This window comes from Oncorhynchus clarkii, chromosome 4 (genome assembly GCF_045791955.1).
Source record: "Oncorhynchus clarkii lewisi isolate Uvic-CL-2024 chromosome 4, UVic_Ocla_1.0, whole genome shotgun sequence".
NCBI lineage: Eukaryota > Metazoa > Chordata > Actinopteri > Salmoniformes > Salmonidae > Oncorhynchus > Oncorhynchus clarkii.
The window spans coordinates 69777072-69794223 of record NC_092150.1 but is presented as its reverse complement, the minus strand read 5'-3'; the positions used below and the strand labels follow the sequence as shown (position 1 = coordinate 69794223).

Below are 17152 nucleotides of genomic sequence, written 5' to 3'. Positions count from 1 at the left end.
ATAGAGACAAAGTAGAGTCGCAATTCAACGGCTCAGACACGAGAGGTATGTGGCAGGGTCTACAGTCAATCACGGATTACAAAAAGACAGACTAAACAACTTCTTTGCCCGCTTTGAGGACAATACAGTGCCACTGACACGGCCCGCTACCAAAACCTGCGGACTCTCCTTCACTGCAGTCGACGTGAGTAAAACATTTAAATGTGTTAACCCTCGCAAGGCTGCAGGCCCAGACGGCATCACCAGCCGCGTCCTCAGAGCATGCGCAGACCAGCTGGTTGGTGTGTTTATGGACATATTCAATCAATCCTTATCCCAGTCTGCTGTCCCCACATGCTTCAAGAGGGCCACCATTGTTCCTGTTCCCAAGAAAGCTAAGGTAACTGAGCTAAATGACTACCGCTCCGTAGCACTCACTTCTGATTTTGCCTGGTATAGAAAATGTGCTCACTCGTCAGGAAACTGTTGTTCAGAGGAGCTAGCCAACAACACAGCTAACACAATCATTTCAAACTGAAGCTGGAAAGACTGCAAACTAGTTGACCTTCGTTTCATTTGCCCTTTTTTTCAATTGACATGTCTTTGTATATATCCATAAAAATGATGCCAGTTGTTTCATTATTTCGACTGGCTGAGAACGACACGTCCATTACTATTGGACAGCTGGAAATCAAATTGGAATATTGAAACAATGTTGCAAATGTCAGAGAGACAGACAGCAAGCTTATACAAATCTCTGCTGTTCAAAACTAAATGTTAGTCTAAAAGAAATGTGAGATAATGTCTAGATGCTTTTTTATAGTGGAAATCAAGTTTATGAATTGCGCAGTCAGATGGAACAGAGTAAATAGGCATTTTAATGTCATAGATTTAGCCAGTAGTAATTTATGGAATAGACACCAGCTGGAATACGGTTTTAACCTATCAGCATTCAGGATTAGACCCACCCGTTGTATAAAGAGTAATTGAACGCTTGTCAGTTCATATTCTGTTTATACTGTATATTGTTGTTCATGTTCTGTGTGTGTATACTGTATTCTTGACATGGCTCGTCCAAATATACTGTACCTGCAAAATTGTGCACCAATATTGCATTTTAAAAGCCTCTTTAAAAAGAAGTGCCCTTTAATATAGACCACATGGAGAATTCAATAAATCTGATTTTTATGTATGAACAAAGGCTAAAAGTGCCAAAATGCAGCATTTTGACATGTCCCTCTGTCAACCTTGTGTCCCTTTTAAGAAGATTTCAACCCACTTAATCCCAAAATGTGTCCAGGTTTCGCCATAATTGTAAAGCCCTAATTATTTGTATTGCTTTGACAAAGTCATTTCTGTAGTACAATTTTTTTATTTAACCGCTTGAGATGGAACAATATTTTTGCAAGTTGAACATGTGCTCTTTACGACAGAATGTTAAAATGAGGTGAAATCAAAAGGTTACATTACTGTGCTTACCATTTTCTTTTCCAAATTATATACTGCCTCTATGTAACGGATGTGAAACGGCTAGCTTAGTTAGCGGTGCACGCTAAATAGCGTTTCAATCAGTGGCGATGCTTCGGAGGGTGACTGTTGTTGATGTGTGCAGAGGGTCCCTGGTTTGCGCCCGGGTATGGGCGAGGGGACGGTCTAAAGTTATACTGTTACTTTGGTGCCGTGACCCGGATCACTGGTTGCTGCGGAAAAGGAGGAGGTCAAAAGGGGGGTGAGTGTAACGGATGTGAAACGGCTAGCTTAGTTAGCGGTGCGCGCTAAATAGCGTTTCAATCAGTGACGTCACTTGCTCTGAGACCTTGAAGTAGTAGTTCCCCTTGCACACCTGCCTACTTTAATATATCTAATTTGGATGCCTATTTCTTGATTTATTTGTTCTATTTGTTGTTGTTGTTTGTGTGTGTGTGTGTGTGTGTGTGTGTGTGTGTGTGTGTGTGTGTGTGTGTGTGTGTGTGCGTGTGCGTGCGTGTGCGTGCGTGTGCGTGTGTGTGTGTGTGTGTTGTATTTGCGAGACATTCTACTGTACTGCTAGTAACAAACATTTCGTTGCACCTCCTATAACACCTTCAAATCCTTGTAGCGACCAATAAACTTTGATTTGATTAGAAAATGTAATTCCAAGGATATGTATGCTTTTCCCTCAAATGACTATCTGTCATATCACTCTGCAGTCGTTTGTCCACCACTGTGCCAGAACCCCCCTCTGTCATTAGTATCACCCCCGGAGTCTCTGAGCCTCTCTCCAATCTGTTTCCACAGCAACCGGACTGCCCCTCAAGGGTCAGCAATCATGACACAATGATGAAGGAGAACAAGATCTATATTCTCCAAAAGAATGGCTTCACACAAAGACTAGAGGGGTTTAGATGTTTGATGTATCATCACAGTGGCAAATTGATGTCACCGGCAAAGTGTCAATGAGATATACAATATCCTTATTCCATGTCCATGTCTTTGTCTAGGCCTAGGGCATTATTTGTAGAATTTGTGTTATGCAAACGCATAAAAGGGCAAACTATATGTAATATATATAATATGTAAAGTAGAGATACCCTTCCATATCATTATCCCTGAGGAGAAGACAAATAATATGCCCTACAAGTGTTTCCCTTGATAAACATAGGTTAAGCGGAGCCCTTGCCTAAAAATGTTGACCTAATTTAATGTTTGGTGTTTGAAGCCTTGAATTTTGCCTTGAGGGCATTAGCTACTTGGCAAGAAAAGAATATAGGGAGAACAGGATGCCCTATATTCATCTAGTTTGTTGAATGGCCCTGGAAAAGTCAAGAGACAAAGCTATCTATGTCACAACAAAGGGAAGACATATACAGTTGTAGGATCTTCATTTGAACTATATTGTCAAAGAAAAATAATCCTGCAGCAACAGGATTCAAACGTTTAAGCTCAAGTGTTGGATGGTCTCATCCCTTATCACCCCCTGTTTTGTTAGAAAATCCAACTTTGAGAACTGTTTCAGATGCAATATGTTAGCCATCCCTCCTGATCAGCGTCTTTTAGCTAGCAGTAAAACAAACGTAAAGTACCAACGGGACATTCAAAACTGTAATATCTTATGCTTCACGGAGTCGTGGCTGAACGACGACATTATCAAGATACAGCTGGCTGGTTATACGCTGTAAAAGCAGGACAGAACATTTTTGTAAATAACAGCTGGTGTACGATATCTAAGGAAGTCTTGAGGTTTTGCCCCGCCTAAGGTAGAGTATCTCATGATAAGCTGTAGACCACAGTATCTACCTAGAGAGTTTTCATCTGTATATTTTGTAGCTGTATACATACCACCACAGACTGATGCTGGCACTAAGACCGCACTGAATGAGCTGTATTCTGCCATAAGCATGTAGGAAAAAGCTCACCCAGAGACGGCACTCCTTGTAGTCGTGGACTAGAATGTAGGAAAACTTAAACCCGTCTTACCAAATTTCTATCAGCATGCTAAATGTGCTACCAGAGTGTCAATACAGGACTAAGGTCGAATCATACTACACCGGCTCTGATGCTCAACGGATGTGGCAGGGCATGCAAACCATTACAGACTACAAAGGGAAGCACAGACGATAGCTGCCCAGTGAAACAAGTGTACCAGATGAGCTAAACTACTTCTATGCTCGCTTTGAGGCAAATAACACTGAAACATGCATGAGAGCACCAGCTGTTCCGGAAGACTGTGTGATCACGCTCTCCGCAGCCAATGTGAGTAAGACCTTTAAACAGGTCAACATTCACAAGGGCGCAGTACCAGACGGATTACCAGGACATGTACTGCGAGCATGCGCTGACCAACTGGCAAGTGTCTTCACTAACATTTTCAATCTCTCCCTGTCCGAGTCTGTAATACCAACATGTTTTAAGCAGACCACCATAGTCCCTGTGCCCAAGAACACTAAGGTAACCTGTATAAATGACTACCGACCAATAGCACTCATGTCTGTAGCTTTAAACTCACATCCACAATGAGATGGCCAGCCTGCCAGCTTAGTGGAGTCTGCCACTAGCACAGTCAGTGTAGTCAGCTATCCCCATTGAGACCGTGTCTGTGCTTCGATCTAGTTTGGGCAAAACTAAACATGGTGGTGTTCGCCTTAGCAATCTCACTGGAATAAAGACCTCCATTCCTGTCATTATTAACGCACATCTCAAAATAGGGCTACTTAATGTTAGATCCCTCAAATCCAAGGCAGTTAGAGTCAATGAACTAATCAATGATCATAATCTTGATGTGAGTGGCCTGACTGAAAGATGGCTTAAGCCTGATGAATTTACTTTGTTAAATGATGCCTCACCTCCTGGTTACATTAGTGACCATATCCCCCGTGCATCCTCCAAAGGCGGAGGTGTTGCTAACATTTACAATAGCAAATTTCAATTTACAAAAAAAAAACGACTGCGTTTTTGTCTTTTGAGCTTCTAGTTATGGGGACTGCGGTTGAAAATTACCCGGCTGGCTAAAACCGGCACTTTTACTGAAACGTTGATTAGTGTGCACTGTCCCTGTAAAAATAAAATTAACTCAAACTCAAATCTATGCAGCCTACTCAATCACTTTTTATAGCTACTGTTGGGCCATATATGGCGTTACTCACTGAGTTCCCTAAATTCCTATCGCACCTTGTAGTCATGACAGATAATATTCACATTTTTGGTGACTTTAATATTCACATGGAAAAGTCCACAGACCCACTCCAAAAGGCTTTCGGAGCCATCATCAACTCAGTGGGTTTTGTCCAACATGTCTCCGGACCTACTCACTGCCACAGTCTGTACCTAGTTTTGTCCTGTGGAATAAATGTTGTGGATCTTCATGTTTTTCCTCATAATCACCATTTTATTACGTTTGCAATCGCAACAAATAATCTGCTCAGACCCCAACCAAGGATCATCAAAAGCCATGCTATAAATTCTCAGACAACCCAAAGATTCCTAGATGCCCTTCCAGACTCCCTCCACCTACCCAAGGACGTCAGAATACAAACATCAGTTAACCACCTAACTGAGGAACTCAATTTAACCTTGCATAATACCCTAGATGCAGCACCCCTAAAAACAAAAAACATTTGTCGTAAGAAACTAGCTCCCTGGTATACAGAAAATACCCAAGCTCTGAAGCAAGCTTCCAGAAAATTGGAATGGAAATGGCGCTACACCAAACTGGAAGTATTCCATCTAGCTTGGAAAGACAGTACTGTGCAGTATCGAAGAGCCCTCACTGCTGCTTGATCATCCTATTTATCTAACTTAATTGAGGAAAATAAGAACAATCCAAAATTTATTTTTGATACTGTCGCAAAGCTAACTTAAAAGCAATATTCCCCAAAAGAGGATGGCTTTCACTTCAGCAGTGATAAATTCATGAACTTCTTTGACGAAGAGATCATGATCATTAGAAAGCAAATTTCGGACTCCTCTTTTAATCTGCGTATTCCTCCAAAGCTCAGTTGTCCTGAGTTTGCACAACCTAGGATCAAGGGAGACACTCAAGTTTTGTAATATTATATATCTTGACACATTGATGAAAATAATGATTGCCTCTAAATCTTCAAGCTGCATGCTGAACTCTATTCCAATTAAACTACTGAAAGAGCTGCTTCCTGTGCTTGGCCCTCCTATGTTGAATATAATACACATCTCTCTATCCACCAGAAGTGTACCAAACTCACTAAAAGTGGCAGTAATAAAGCCTCTCTTGAAAAAGCCTAACGTTGACCCAGAAAATATTTTAAAAACTATCGACCTATATCGAATCTCCCATTCCTCTCAAAACATTTTGAAAAAGCTGTTGCGCGGCAACTCACTGCCTTCCTGAAGACAAACAATGTATACAAAACGCTTCAGTCTGGTTTTAGACCCCATCAGAGCACTGAGACTGCACATGTGAAGGTGGTAAATTACCTTTTAATGGTGTCAGACCAAGGCTCTGCATCTGTCCTTGTGCTCCTAGACCTTAGTGCTGCATTTGATACCATTGATCACCACATTCTTTTGGAGAGATTGGAAACCCAAACTGGTCTACACGGACAAGTTCTGGTCTGGTTTAGATCTTATCTGTCAGAAAGATATCAGTTTGTCTCTGTGGATGGTTTGTCTTCTGACAAATCAACTGTAAATGTCGGTGTTCCTCAAGGCTCTGTTTTAGGATCACCATTGTTTTCACTATATATTTTATCTCTTGGTGATGTCATTCAGAAACATCATGTTAACTTTCACTGCTATGCAGACAACACACAGCTGTACATTTCAATGAAACATGGTGAAGCCCCAAAATGTCCCTCCCTGGAAGCCTGTGTGTCAGACATAAGGAAGTGGATTGCGGCAAATGTTCTATTTTTAAACTCAGACAAAACAGAGGTGCTAGTTCTAGGTCCCAAAGAAACAAAGAGATCGTCTATTGAATCTGACAACTAATCTTGGTGGTTGTACAGTTGTCTCAAAAACATTGTGAAGGACCTCTGCGTTACTCTGGACCCTCTCTCTTTTGACGAACATATCAAGACTGTTTCAAGGACAGCTATTTTCCATCTACACAACATTGCAAAAATCAGAAACTTCCTGTCCAAAAATGAGGCAGAAAAATGAATCCATGCTTTTGTCACTTCTAGGTTAGACTACTGCATTGCTCTACTTTCCGGCTACCCGGAGAAAGCACTAAATAAATTTCTGTTAGTGCTAAACATGGCTGCTAGAATCTTGACTATAACCCAAAAATTCACAAGCTTACTTGTGCTCTTCCATGCCGTCCCTAGGAGGGGTGCGTCACTTGAGTCACTGATGTGATCTTCCTTTCCGGGTTGGCGCCCCCCCTTGGGTTTGTGCCGTGGGGGAGATCTTTGTGGGCTATACTCCGCCTTGTCTCAGGATGGTAAGTTGGTGGTTGAAGATATCCCTCTAGTGGTGTGGGGGCTGTGCTTTGGCAAAGTGGGTGGGGTTATATCCTGCTTATTTGGCCATGTCCGGGGGTATTGTCGGCCGGGGCCACAGTGTCTCCAGACCACTCCTCTCTCTCGCTCTCTCTCTCCCGGCTTTTCTAGGGAGTTTTTCCAAACCACCGTGCTTATATACCTGCATTGCTTGCTGTTTGGGGTTTTAGGCTGGGTTTCTGTACAGCACTTTGTGACATCAGCTGATTGATTGATTGATTGATGAAGTGCTTTGAAAGGCTGGTAATGGCTCACATCAACACTATTATCCCAGAAACCCTAGACCCACTCCACTTTACATACCTCCATAACAGATCCACAGATGATGCAATCTCTATTGCACTCCACACTGCCCTTTCCCACCTGGACAAAAGGAACACCCAGAGGTGAGGACTCGAGTCACTTGACTTGGACTCGAGTCAGACTCGAGTCACAAATATGATGACTTGCAACTCGACTTTAACACCAATGACTGGTCACTTAACTTGGACTTGAGCCTTTTTACTCAAACTGACTTGATACCCTCTCCAAGCCCAAATATAAAAAATGATGCTATTGAAAAAAAGTTTGCAGCCCATCAACTCTTCATTTAACTGATTACAGTTTGAATCGGACAGCAGCCAATCAAAATGTGCCAGCTGGCCAAAAGTTGCTCATGGCAGTGCAGAGGAACGTCGGCTGCTGCTCTATTTTACTGCTGCTCTTTAATTACCTGTTACTTTCAGTTCTTATTCTTATTCATTTTTAAAAAACTGCATTGTTGGTTATGGACTAGTAAGTAAGCATTTCACTGTAAGGTCTACTACACATGTTGTATTCAGCGCATGTGACTAATAAAAAGTTGATTTGATTTGGGCAGATGACGTGTGACGTCCATAGGCATTTTTCCCATTACTTTTTTCACGCCAATAGGCATGCACATTTATTTGATTGCAATGAAAATGAATGGGACATATTGAGTATGTTTACATTCACAGTAATAATTTGATATTAAACTGATTATGTCAGTAGGTACATTATGCAGTAGTAATGTAAACACCTTACTCTGCTTATCCTAAATCGGCGTAAGGTCAAAATCAAAGGAAGCATATGCAGAATAAAACACCTTGTTTTCAGGGCAATCTTTTGAATTACTAGGACGTGTAAACACCTTCAATCGGTGTTCCAGCTGTGTATTTGATCGGCGCATGTGCTAGCACGTTGGGTTACAGATGTAACCTTGGTTCTCTGAGTAGAGGGTTGCCAAACGACCTACGGGGATCTGCTTCCCCTTCACGCGATTTGATTGAGACGCTTAATATCAAAGATGTTTACAGTCAAGCCACACCCCTACTTTACCCACATAACTTCACTTATAAAAGGCATGACATACTGTCTATTACTTCACTCGAGCCCCATGGAGGTGGAGGAACGACATGAAAGCTTGGCGACCTGTTACTATACTCAGAGAACCAAGGTTACATACATAAAAATGTGATTCACATTTATTTTAAGTCAATACAAGTTTTTAAAAAACAACAACAAAAAACGTTTTTTTCCTTCACATTTTCAAAAACTGTCCATTTATATTTTCCAATGGGGCTATACATTTGGGTGAGTTTCTTTTCACGCCTCAGTAGCCTTGTTTCACTGCCAAAAATAAAATTAAACCATCTAGTGTTCAGCTAAATAACAACACAATGTCATGCAGGTAGCTCAGTCAAATAATTACCATCCAATCACATTCTGTTACTCTCTCGTGGGAATTCCACTAACAGTTAATATGTAGCCAAACGTAGCTGCTGCTCATTCCATTTGCTCAAAACTTGATAAATGGTTGCGTCCATAGAGACACGTATCAGCTCCACTGGTAGTACTGCTACTACCAGCAGGACTACTCCTGCAACTGTCGACGATACAAGTTGTTCTGCTTCCACGAGCACATCCAATGCTAGCATCAATAATTCTAAATATGTTGTTAGCCCAGCTAGCATGTGAATCTGATGCAGCCGAAGAGCTACTGCCCCCTTTTTACCCAGGAAAGCACTGAACAACAGACAGGGATGTTGAACTATTGAAGAGGCGTAAATATGATGAGAACTACATTGATTTGGGGTTCACTTATATTGGGAGTAATGCCTTTCCTCCGGGCGGCAGGTAGTCTAATGGTTTGAGCATTGGGCCAGTAACCGAAAGGTTGCTGGATCAAATCCCTGTGCTGAAAAGGTACAAATCTGATGTTCTGCCCCTGAACAAGGCAGTTAACACACTGTTCCCTGGTAAGCTGTGATTGCAAGTAAGAATTTGTTCTTAACTGACTCACCTACTTAAATAAATAAGTAAATCCTCAGGCACAGTGTGTTATATGTGCAAAAGTACTTTAACTCACAACTTGATGAAACCTTCACTTATAAATAAAACATGACAATTTGAAAAATAAGCCACAGGAGATTTTTGAGCAAGAATTAAGACGACTTTCGAGTAGTAAGACATGTATAAAAGCAACAGATTCCATTATTAAGAAGGGGCTAGAAGTGTCTTATATGGTGAGCTACCGAGTGGCTAGGACAGACAAGCCCCATGCTATTGTGGAGGACTTAATTATTCGACTTAATGCTTTGGGGAAAGGCCAAAAAAACTATACAGACAATGCCTGCTTCACATACAAGCCAGTGAATTCTATGCATTACAGCTGGATGAGTCAACAGATGTGGCGGGCCTGGCACAGCTCCTGGTATATGTCCGTTACGTTTATGGGTGGTACTGGAAACCAGGACAACAGGAGAGGCTATAAGTACTGAGAGGATATAACATGAGAGGATATAAGTACTGAACAGCACTGAACTGAACAGCTTTGTGACATCAAATGGACTTTGGTGGTCAAGATGTGTTGGTATCTGTACTGATTGCGGAAAAGCCATGACAGGGAGACATAGCGGAGTGGTAACACGCGTGCAAGCAGCTGCTCCTTGCTCCCTACGCCACTTGGGTACACTGCAGCATCCACCGAGAGGCTCTTGCTGCCAAGGGAATGCCTGACAGCTTGAAAGATGTTTTGGACTCTACAGTGAAAATGGTTAACTTTGTTAAAGTAAGGCCCCTGAACTCTCGTGTATTTTTGGAACTATGCAATGATATGGGCAGCGACCATGTAACGCTTTTACAACATACAGAAGTGTCCTGGTTATCAAGGGGCAAAGTATTGACACTGATGGGACATGATGATGCTAGAGCTGTGGTACATAGCATCATCAGAGCGCTCATAGTCTGTGTCATAAGAGTGGGAAGCTGACAATTACTCCGGAGGTGCTGTTGCACCCTCTACAACCACTGTGATTATTGTAATTATTTGACCCATCTTGGCCATTTCCTATTATAATCTCAACCCGGCACAGCCAGAAGAGGACTGACCACCCCTCAGAGCCTGGTTCCTCTCTAGGTTTCTTCCTAGGTTCCTGCCTTTCTAGGGAGTTTTTCCTAACCACTGTGCTTCTACATCTGTTTGGGGTTTTAGGCTGGGTTTCTGTATAGCACATTGTGACATTGGCTGATGTAAAAACGGCTTTATAAATATATTTGATTGATTGATTGATTGATTGATTGTTTGGAAAGTACGCCAGTGTCATCCGATTCAACAACCACGCTCCGTTCAGAGGTAGGGTTTGGATTTGGTACCACCGGGGGAAGCCTGGTCAGGATGTGCTCGAGGGCAGATTCAATGGTTGCCATACAACTGTCCAGTGACTTAATCTCCTTGTGTATCTTCGTGCATCGAGATTTGTGCCCAGGCGAGGATGAGCGATGACGTTTTTTGGGCAGTGGGGAGTGAGACCCATTATTATACCTGGAGAGTTGGAACGATCATTGATCTGTGTGGCAGACTCATCTGATGAAAATCCAGTGGCTCCGCCCCCAAAGCACGCTAGTTGAGATTTCAAAGCTCTTGGTTTGAATTTCTAACAGTAAGTGCAAGAGCTGCTACCCTGTGCAGCATGTTCAGATCCCAAGCAAAGAACGCAAAGTGTGTGCTCATTTGAAGCTGGGAGTTGTTTTTCACACTGTTGACATGGGTGGAATGACATCATGTTTACAGCACTGAATCAGTGTTCAAAGAACGGATTTTAACATAAGAGAAGTGTGTCCCAAGAAAAAGGTAACAAAAAACAGCTTTTTGTTTCAGTGTGTCTCAGTGTATGCTTCGATTACCTCGGCATCGGTCTAGGATGCTTACCGTTGGCTCCAACCCATCGTGTTTCGGGTTCGAGACTCCAACATAAATATATAGTAAGGTCCGGCTCGAAACTCCCGCCTATATGAAGCTATCTGGGTTAGTGTTAGGGTTGAGCTCCCAAGTGGCATAGCGGTCTAAGGCACTCTATCTCAGTGCTAGAGGCGTCACTGCAGACACCCTGGTTCGATTCCAAGCTGTATCACAACTGGCCGTGATTGGGAGTCCCATAGGGTGGCGCACAACAGGCCCAGCATCGTCCGGGTTTGGCCGGTGTAGGCTGTCCTTGTAAATAAGAATGTGTTCTTAACTGACTTGCCTAGTTAAATAAGGGTTAAATAAAAAAATATTTAAAAAACATACAAAAAATCTGAATGGCAGAGTCAAGCACGGACTGTCAGTCTCGGCGTTGGTGGACTTGGTCAAGCGAGGACCGGTAGCCTACAACACCGCTGAGCTCCGTGATCACAGCAAAACTCCAAGTGAGGGAGTGGTAATGTTGGATCAATGGGTCAACAGGCTCTGTCGCAGCCGGCCGTGACCGGGAGACCCATGGGGCGGCGCACAATTGGCCCAGCGTCATCCGGGTTAGGGGAGGGTTTGGCCGGCAGGGATGTCGTTGTCCCATCGCGCACTAACAACTCCTGTAGCAGGCCGAGCGCAGTGCAAGCTGACTTCAGTCGCCAGGTGTACAGTGTTTCCTCCGACACATTGGTGCGGCTGGTTCCGGGTTAAGTGGGCATTGTGTCAAGAAGCAGTGTGGCTTGGTTGGGTTGTGTTTCGGAGGACGCACGGCTCTCGACCTTTGCCTCTCCCGAGTCAATACCGGAGTTGCAGCGATGAGACATGACTGTAACTACCAATTGGATACCACGAATTTGGGGAGAAAAAGGGGTAAAAATGTCATAAAAAATTAAAACAAGCACCAACAACAGCTATGCGTGGCTAATTTAGCTAGCTAGCTACAAGTTAACTTCTTAGGTAACGGGATAGACCCGAAGCTAACACATAAGGATAGAAATGCCCTACAAAAAGTAATAAAAGTTAGCTAGTATGGGCAGGCACAATAATGAGAGCGAGAGAGAGGGAGTAGATTAGATAATATAACTACTTGCGGCACCTCCTCAAGTCATAGAAGAATCGTAAGAAAGTAATCCAAAGGAGATTAATAGCAATCTTGCATTGTAAAACACATAAATGTGATTGTGAAGAAAATGTCACACCTCATCACCTTTTATAGTGACATGTCACATGGGTACGGTAAGGGTGTGGCGTGACTGTAAACATCTTAGATATTATTCATCTTAATCACATTGAGTGAAGGGGAACCAATTCCCATAGTTCGTTTGGCATCCCGTTCTGTCAATCAATTGAGACGATCAGACAACACTTGTATCCTAACTGCAACTTGTCAATATTCCAAAACCCTTTTGCAAGCCTCATGTGTCCCCATGATCTGTTTTGTAACATGAGTCCCTGTGAAACACAGACAGACACACACTCTGGAAATAGATAGTGATAAAGTTGTGAAAAAAACGCGGCACCAAGCCACTAGCCAGTGACTTAATAAGCTGATTGTGGCCTGGCTGCTCATTGTGCCTGCTAGCTACTACTTGATAGCTTAATTGACAAACACAGAGTTGGAATTAGCTAGCTAGCAAATGATTTTGTCTACTGATAAACAGTGTGTAGCTTGCGCTTTATTTACGATAGTTTGACAGCTTGCAGATGATGAAGTTGTCGACATGTTATTGTTCTCAGAAATCAGTACTGAGCGCGAAGCCAGATCTAACTCGATAGAATGTTTGCAGTGCACTGACTAGTTTTCATGCACATTCTATTTCGTTATTTTTGGTTGTACTTTTTACCCCTTTTTCTGGATATCCAATTGGTAGTTACAGTTTTGTCTCATCGCTGCAACTCCCGTACGGACTCAGAGAGGCAAAGGTCGAGAGCCGTGCGTTCTTCAAAAGACGACCCTGCCAAGACGCACTGCTTCTTGACACACTGCCCGCTTAACCCGGTAGCAAGCCACACCAATGTGTCGGAGGAAACACTGTACAACTGGTAACCGAAGTCAGCGAGCATGCGCCTGGCCGCCACAGGAGACTCTAGAGCGCGATGGGACAAGGACATCCCGGCCGGCCAAACCCTCCCCTAACCCAGACGACGCTGGGCCCATTGTGTGCCGCTTCATGGGTCTCACAGTCGTGGCCGGCTGCAACACAGCCTGGGATCGAACTCGGGTCTGTAGTAATGCCTTTGACTGCTGTGCCACTCGGGAGGCCTCATGCTAATTTCACTTGAGAAATACTGCACCAAATAGCTTAGCTATGTACAATTGCATGACTAAGACTTCCTTTGCAAAAACGTCTACATTAATTAAAGATTTCTTAATTTATCTTAGATTAATTGTGACTATTTTAAGGAAGTGACTATTTTGAGGAAGTGACTATATTGTTGCTACGGTGCCAAGGTACGATATGTGTACATAACACACCCACATCAAACCACACTTCCCAAGACAACTCTCGTTTTTTGGCATCAGTCATGGCCGCTAGCATTTCTTAATGAGCAATCTTCAAAACAAGGACAAATCAGGAAGTATATTGCAGAAAAGTTATCCTGCAACAGGGTGATCAAATGAAAATCCTATAAATGTACAGTAAACATTCAAATATAATTTGTTGGCTAAAGAGCTCAGGTCTTTCCCTTGACAGCCATTCTGTGAATTGTCTCTCTCTGTCTGTGCTATGCTAAACTAATCCCTAGCAGTCTCCTGCCTACTCTATCATTAGCATTGCCACCTTTGGCTGTGTAAATAATGCAGGCCAGACATTGGCTGATTAATGCATTATTCAGTGGAGAGCGGATCACACAGTACAAGGCATGAGTCCTGCTAGACCTAGCCTAAGACTAGGCCGGCCACCTGACCACACACACATAGCCAGGTGGAACACCACCCATCCACGCAACGGAGGATGACTGGTTTAGTCTGACTCAGGCTGCAAGGCCGAATGACAGTGATTAATAATGTCTTGTCATGAGGCAGACCCTGTGTCTTTATAGAAACAGAGCTGTTTGGTATGAAGTTGCAATTCTGGGGTGATGCAGGAAAAATTGTCTACTGGTTAATAAGCCAACTTGGATGTAAAGGCCTATCTACCTATAGTCGGGCTAAATATATCTGTTTTCTAGTTGTTGCCCGTGCATTGTCAGTTGATGTACGGCATAGTGTGTAGCTGTGAAACCAAGTAAGGGAGCTCTTTAGCTAATCAATAACAAAACTAGCAGACACTGCAGCCCGTGAAGACTTGAAGACATGCGTTCCTGCCATAAGGATCCGGTAAGGGAAGTTTGGGAGGGGTAGTGTGCAAGGGCAAGTGAACAAGAGCATTGTGTATTATAACTATCGGCCTCTGTGTGTGTCAGCCTGTCTTGAATTATGACCACCTCTCTCTCCAATCACTATGGGCTGCACATGTGAGATGACTAGGGGTCACCATTGGGGTCATCTCCATGGAAACATCAATTCATGTTACCACTCTGCCCACATGCTGGGCAGGAACATAGAAATGTAATGCATTGGTTGAAGATTTGCCTAACATCTAAAGTGACATTCTAATGAATGTCAAACAAATTGTCAATAGACATCTAATACAAATGATGCAGTTTACAGTGACATGTGTTCTACACTTGATATTGCCTCTCTCTCTGTGTGTGTGTGTGTGTGTGTGTGTGTGTGTGTGTGTGTGTGTGTGTGTGTGTGTGTGTGTGTGTGTGTGTGTGTGTGTGTGTGTGTGTGTGTGTGTGTGTGTGTGTGTGTGTGAGTACAGTATGTGTGTGTGTTTCTGTGAGTTCTGAATAAACAAATGTCTATCCTAATCAAGTTGGAGAGTAGGCCTAAAGACCCGAAATATCAATATATACAGAAAAGGGTGGGGATGGGAGTGCTCTTACATTCCAGGTGCTTTTTCTTGGGCGCCATCACCTCATGAGTGGTGGCTTTGCAGACGGCGCGAGATACCTCTGATCCCGTCAACTGGTACTGCGCAGCGGCAATACGATCCGTGAGCGTCTGCCCCGACATTTTCTCCCCGTGTAGTCGACCACCTCAAGAACTTATTTCACTAATGAGAAAAAAGAATATGAAAAGGCGGTCTTCCTACAGGAATACGGGTATCAACGATGCCAGTGCAGTGCGGTCCTCTCCAAATCCCTCACGGATAGGCCTGTGACCTTCTGAATGGGTAACACATTTTCAAAATTAGCTCAAGTAAATAAATAAAGACATAATTTGAAATTAAATAATTAGGTCACGTTTATATGTGTGTTCTGACATGGTTAGACTTACGCAAGATTGCTCTCTTCCCTTGCCTTGTGTCCCGTTATAACGTCCAGTTCAGCACCTTGGATAACGCCACTCTTACGTAACACTACGCTGGCAATAGAATATATTTCCTCGCACCACAGCAATAAAGCAATAGGCCTAACAAAGAATCAACCAGGAGATCGAAAACGTTGCGACCGCGCAGCGCTTCTTGTCCTCGGAATGAATGGATTTGGCCAAATGTCCAAACTTCATCAGAAATCCACAGAATATTCTCTTATCCGTTTTGCAGGAACATCGAATTGACGGTCAAGTGTTTCCACTCCCCACGCAAAACGGTAAACCGGAGGAGGTAAATGCACGGGTAGAATGTAGAGCTTTCAAAATAACCGTTTTATAGTAATGACGCACAGTGTCCTTGTCGGCTCGTGGGTTAAAATATTCCTACCGGATCTTTTTTTCTGATCAGGAATGTCTGATAGGCGCGTTGCCCTTCTCTCTTTGTCTACAGCAGTTGCGCCTCTTCCCCCTGTGGCAGTAGCCAACACTGACCGGCGCACCAATCCAAGGACGCGGAATAATCTACTATATGAAGATGGAGATGTTGGAAATAATTGTGTATTTAATTCACTCGTTCGTTTATTTATTTATTTGGAGTGTCTATCTGTCTGCCGTTCTGTCCTCTCTTCCCTCAGTGCAGTCAGTGTTAGGTCAGGGTCAGGTGACGCTTTATTAGCCGACACACGCCCAAGTCTACCACGCTCACGGTCGTGCGTTCTTAAAGGGGAGTATTCCTGTAGGCCTACAGTATATAACTCATATCGCTAATATGACAGTGTTCATTTTCAAGTGTGCACTGCTGCAAGGGTGCACAATATTAGAAGCCAGGTTCGAACACACTGCGCACAGGGATTAGCCTATATTTTCCAAATGGCAGGTGCCCTCATGACGCTACTCTCTCAATTAAACTACTCTCTCATTATTACTGTAGCCTTGCCTGGTCGTTGACATTTTGCCGCACACTGTAGCCTATAAAGCAATATAATTAGCAGAATTGTATTGCCTCGACCCCTTATAAGTAAAGTAGCGTTGTCTGCCGTTTGTTGCAAAGGCTATACAGAGCAAGATAATATGATAGACAATAACTGCATTTTATTATACATATTTATTCTAGGCACTTTATTAGAGGCTCTATGATTAAAAATATACCGTATTTATTTGTCTTGGGAAAAAAAACATTGGAAAAACAAACCCACTAATTGTTCCACTAATTGTTCTTGTTTGAAATCGTCGTCTAAACGGTGGCCACTGAATTAATGCATCAAAACAGAATGTGTAATCCGCCCAGTTCATGTGCTCAGATTATTGGGTTCGTTCCAAGTAGCAGCGCACCACAGTTGAAGGGCGTGGTCACGTGACGTACCCTGAACCGCAGCCACGTCGCCAGGAGAATCAGGAAGCTTTCCATTCACTCCACTTCCTTGGTAGCTTCTTCTTCAACAACTACAAGTAAGTGAAAGAAAAACAATTTATCATTTTAGTAAGTATTTCGAAATGAATAGTCTGTATTCTATTGATCGTTTAACAAGTAAATTACGCTACACGTATGTCAGAGGAGCTCAATCATGTTTCTGCAGTAGCTAGCTGGTTGACATCAATGTTCAGCACAGGCAACGTTACACG

General features: G+C 43.1%; 2 protein-coding genes across 2 annotated transcripts in view; one reads left to right on the top strand and one right to left on the bottom strand.

Moving 5' to 3' along the window:
• LOC139407198 (clathrin coat assembly protein AP180-like) overlaps positions 1-16204 on the bottom strand; it is a 44074-nt gene extending 27870 nt beyond the window's left edge. The window contains exons 1-2 of the mRNA XM_071150756.1: positions 15494-16204; positions 15100-15269 (exon numbers count right to left, since the gene is read on the bottom strand). Of these exons, the coding sequence (XP_071006857.1) occupies positions 15100-15229 (130 nt within the window). The 5' untranslated portion in view covers positions 15230-15269; positions 15494-16204. The remainder of the gene's footprint in view (positions 1-15099; positions 15270-15493) is intronic.
• A 672-nt stretch (positions 16205-16876) lies between these two features.
• The window catches only part of LOC139407196 (phosphoglucomutase 3), a 44963-nt gene continuing 44687 nt past the window's right edge, over positions 16877-17152 (top strand). Inside the window, exon 1 of the mRNA XM_071150754.1 lies at positions 16877-16978. The gene's annotated coding sequence lies outside the window, so the exon portion shown is untranslated. The remainder of the gene's footprint in view (positions 16979-17152) is intronic.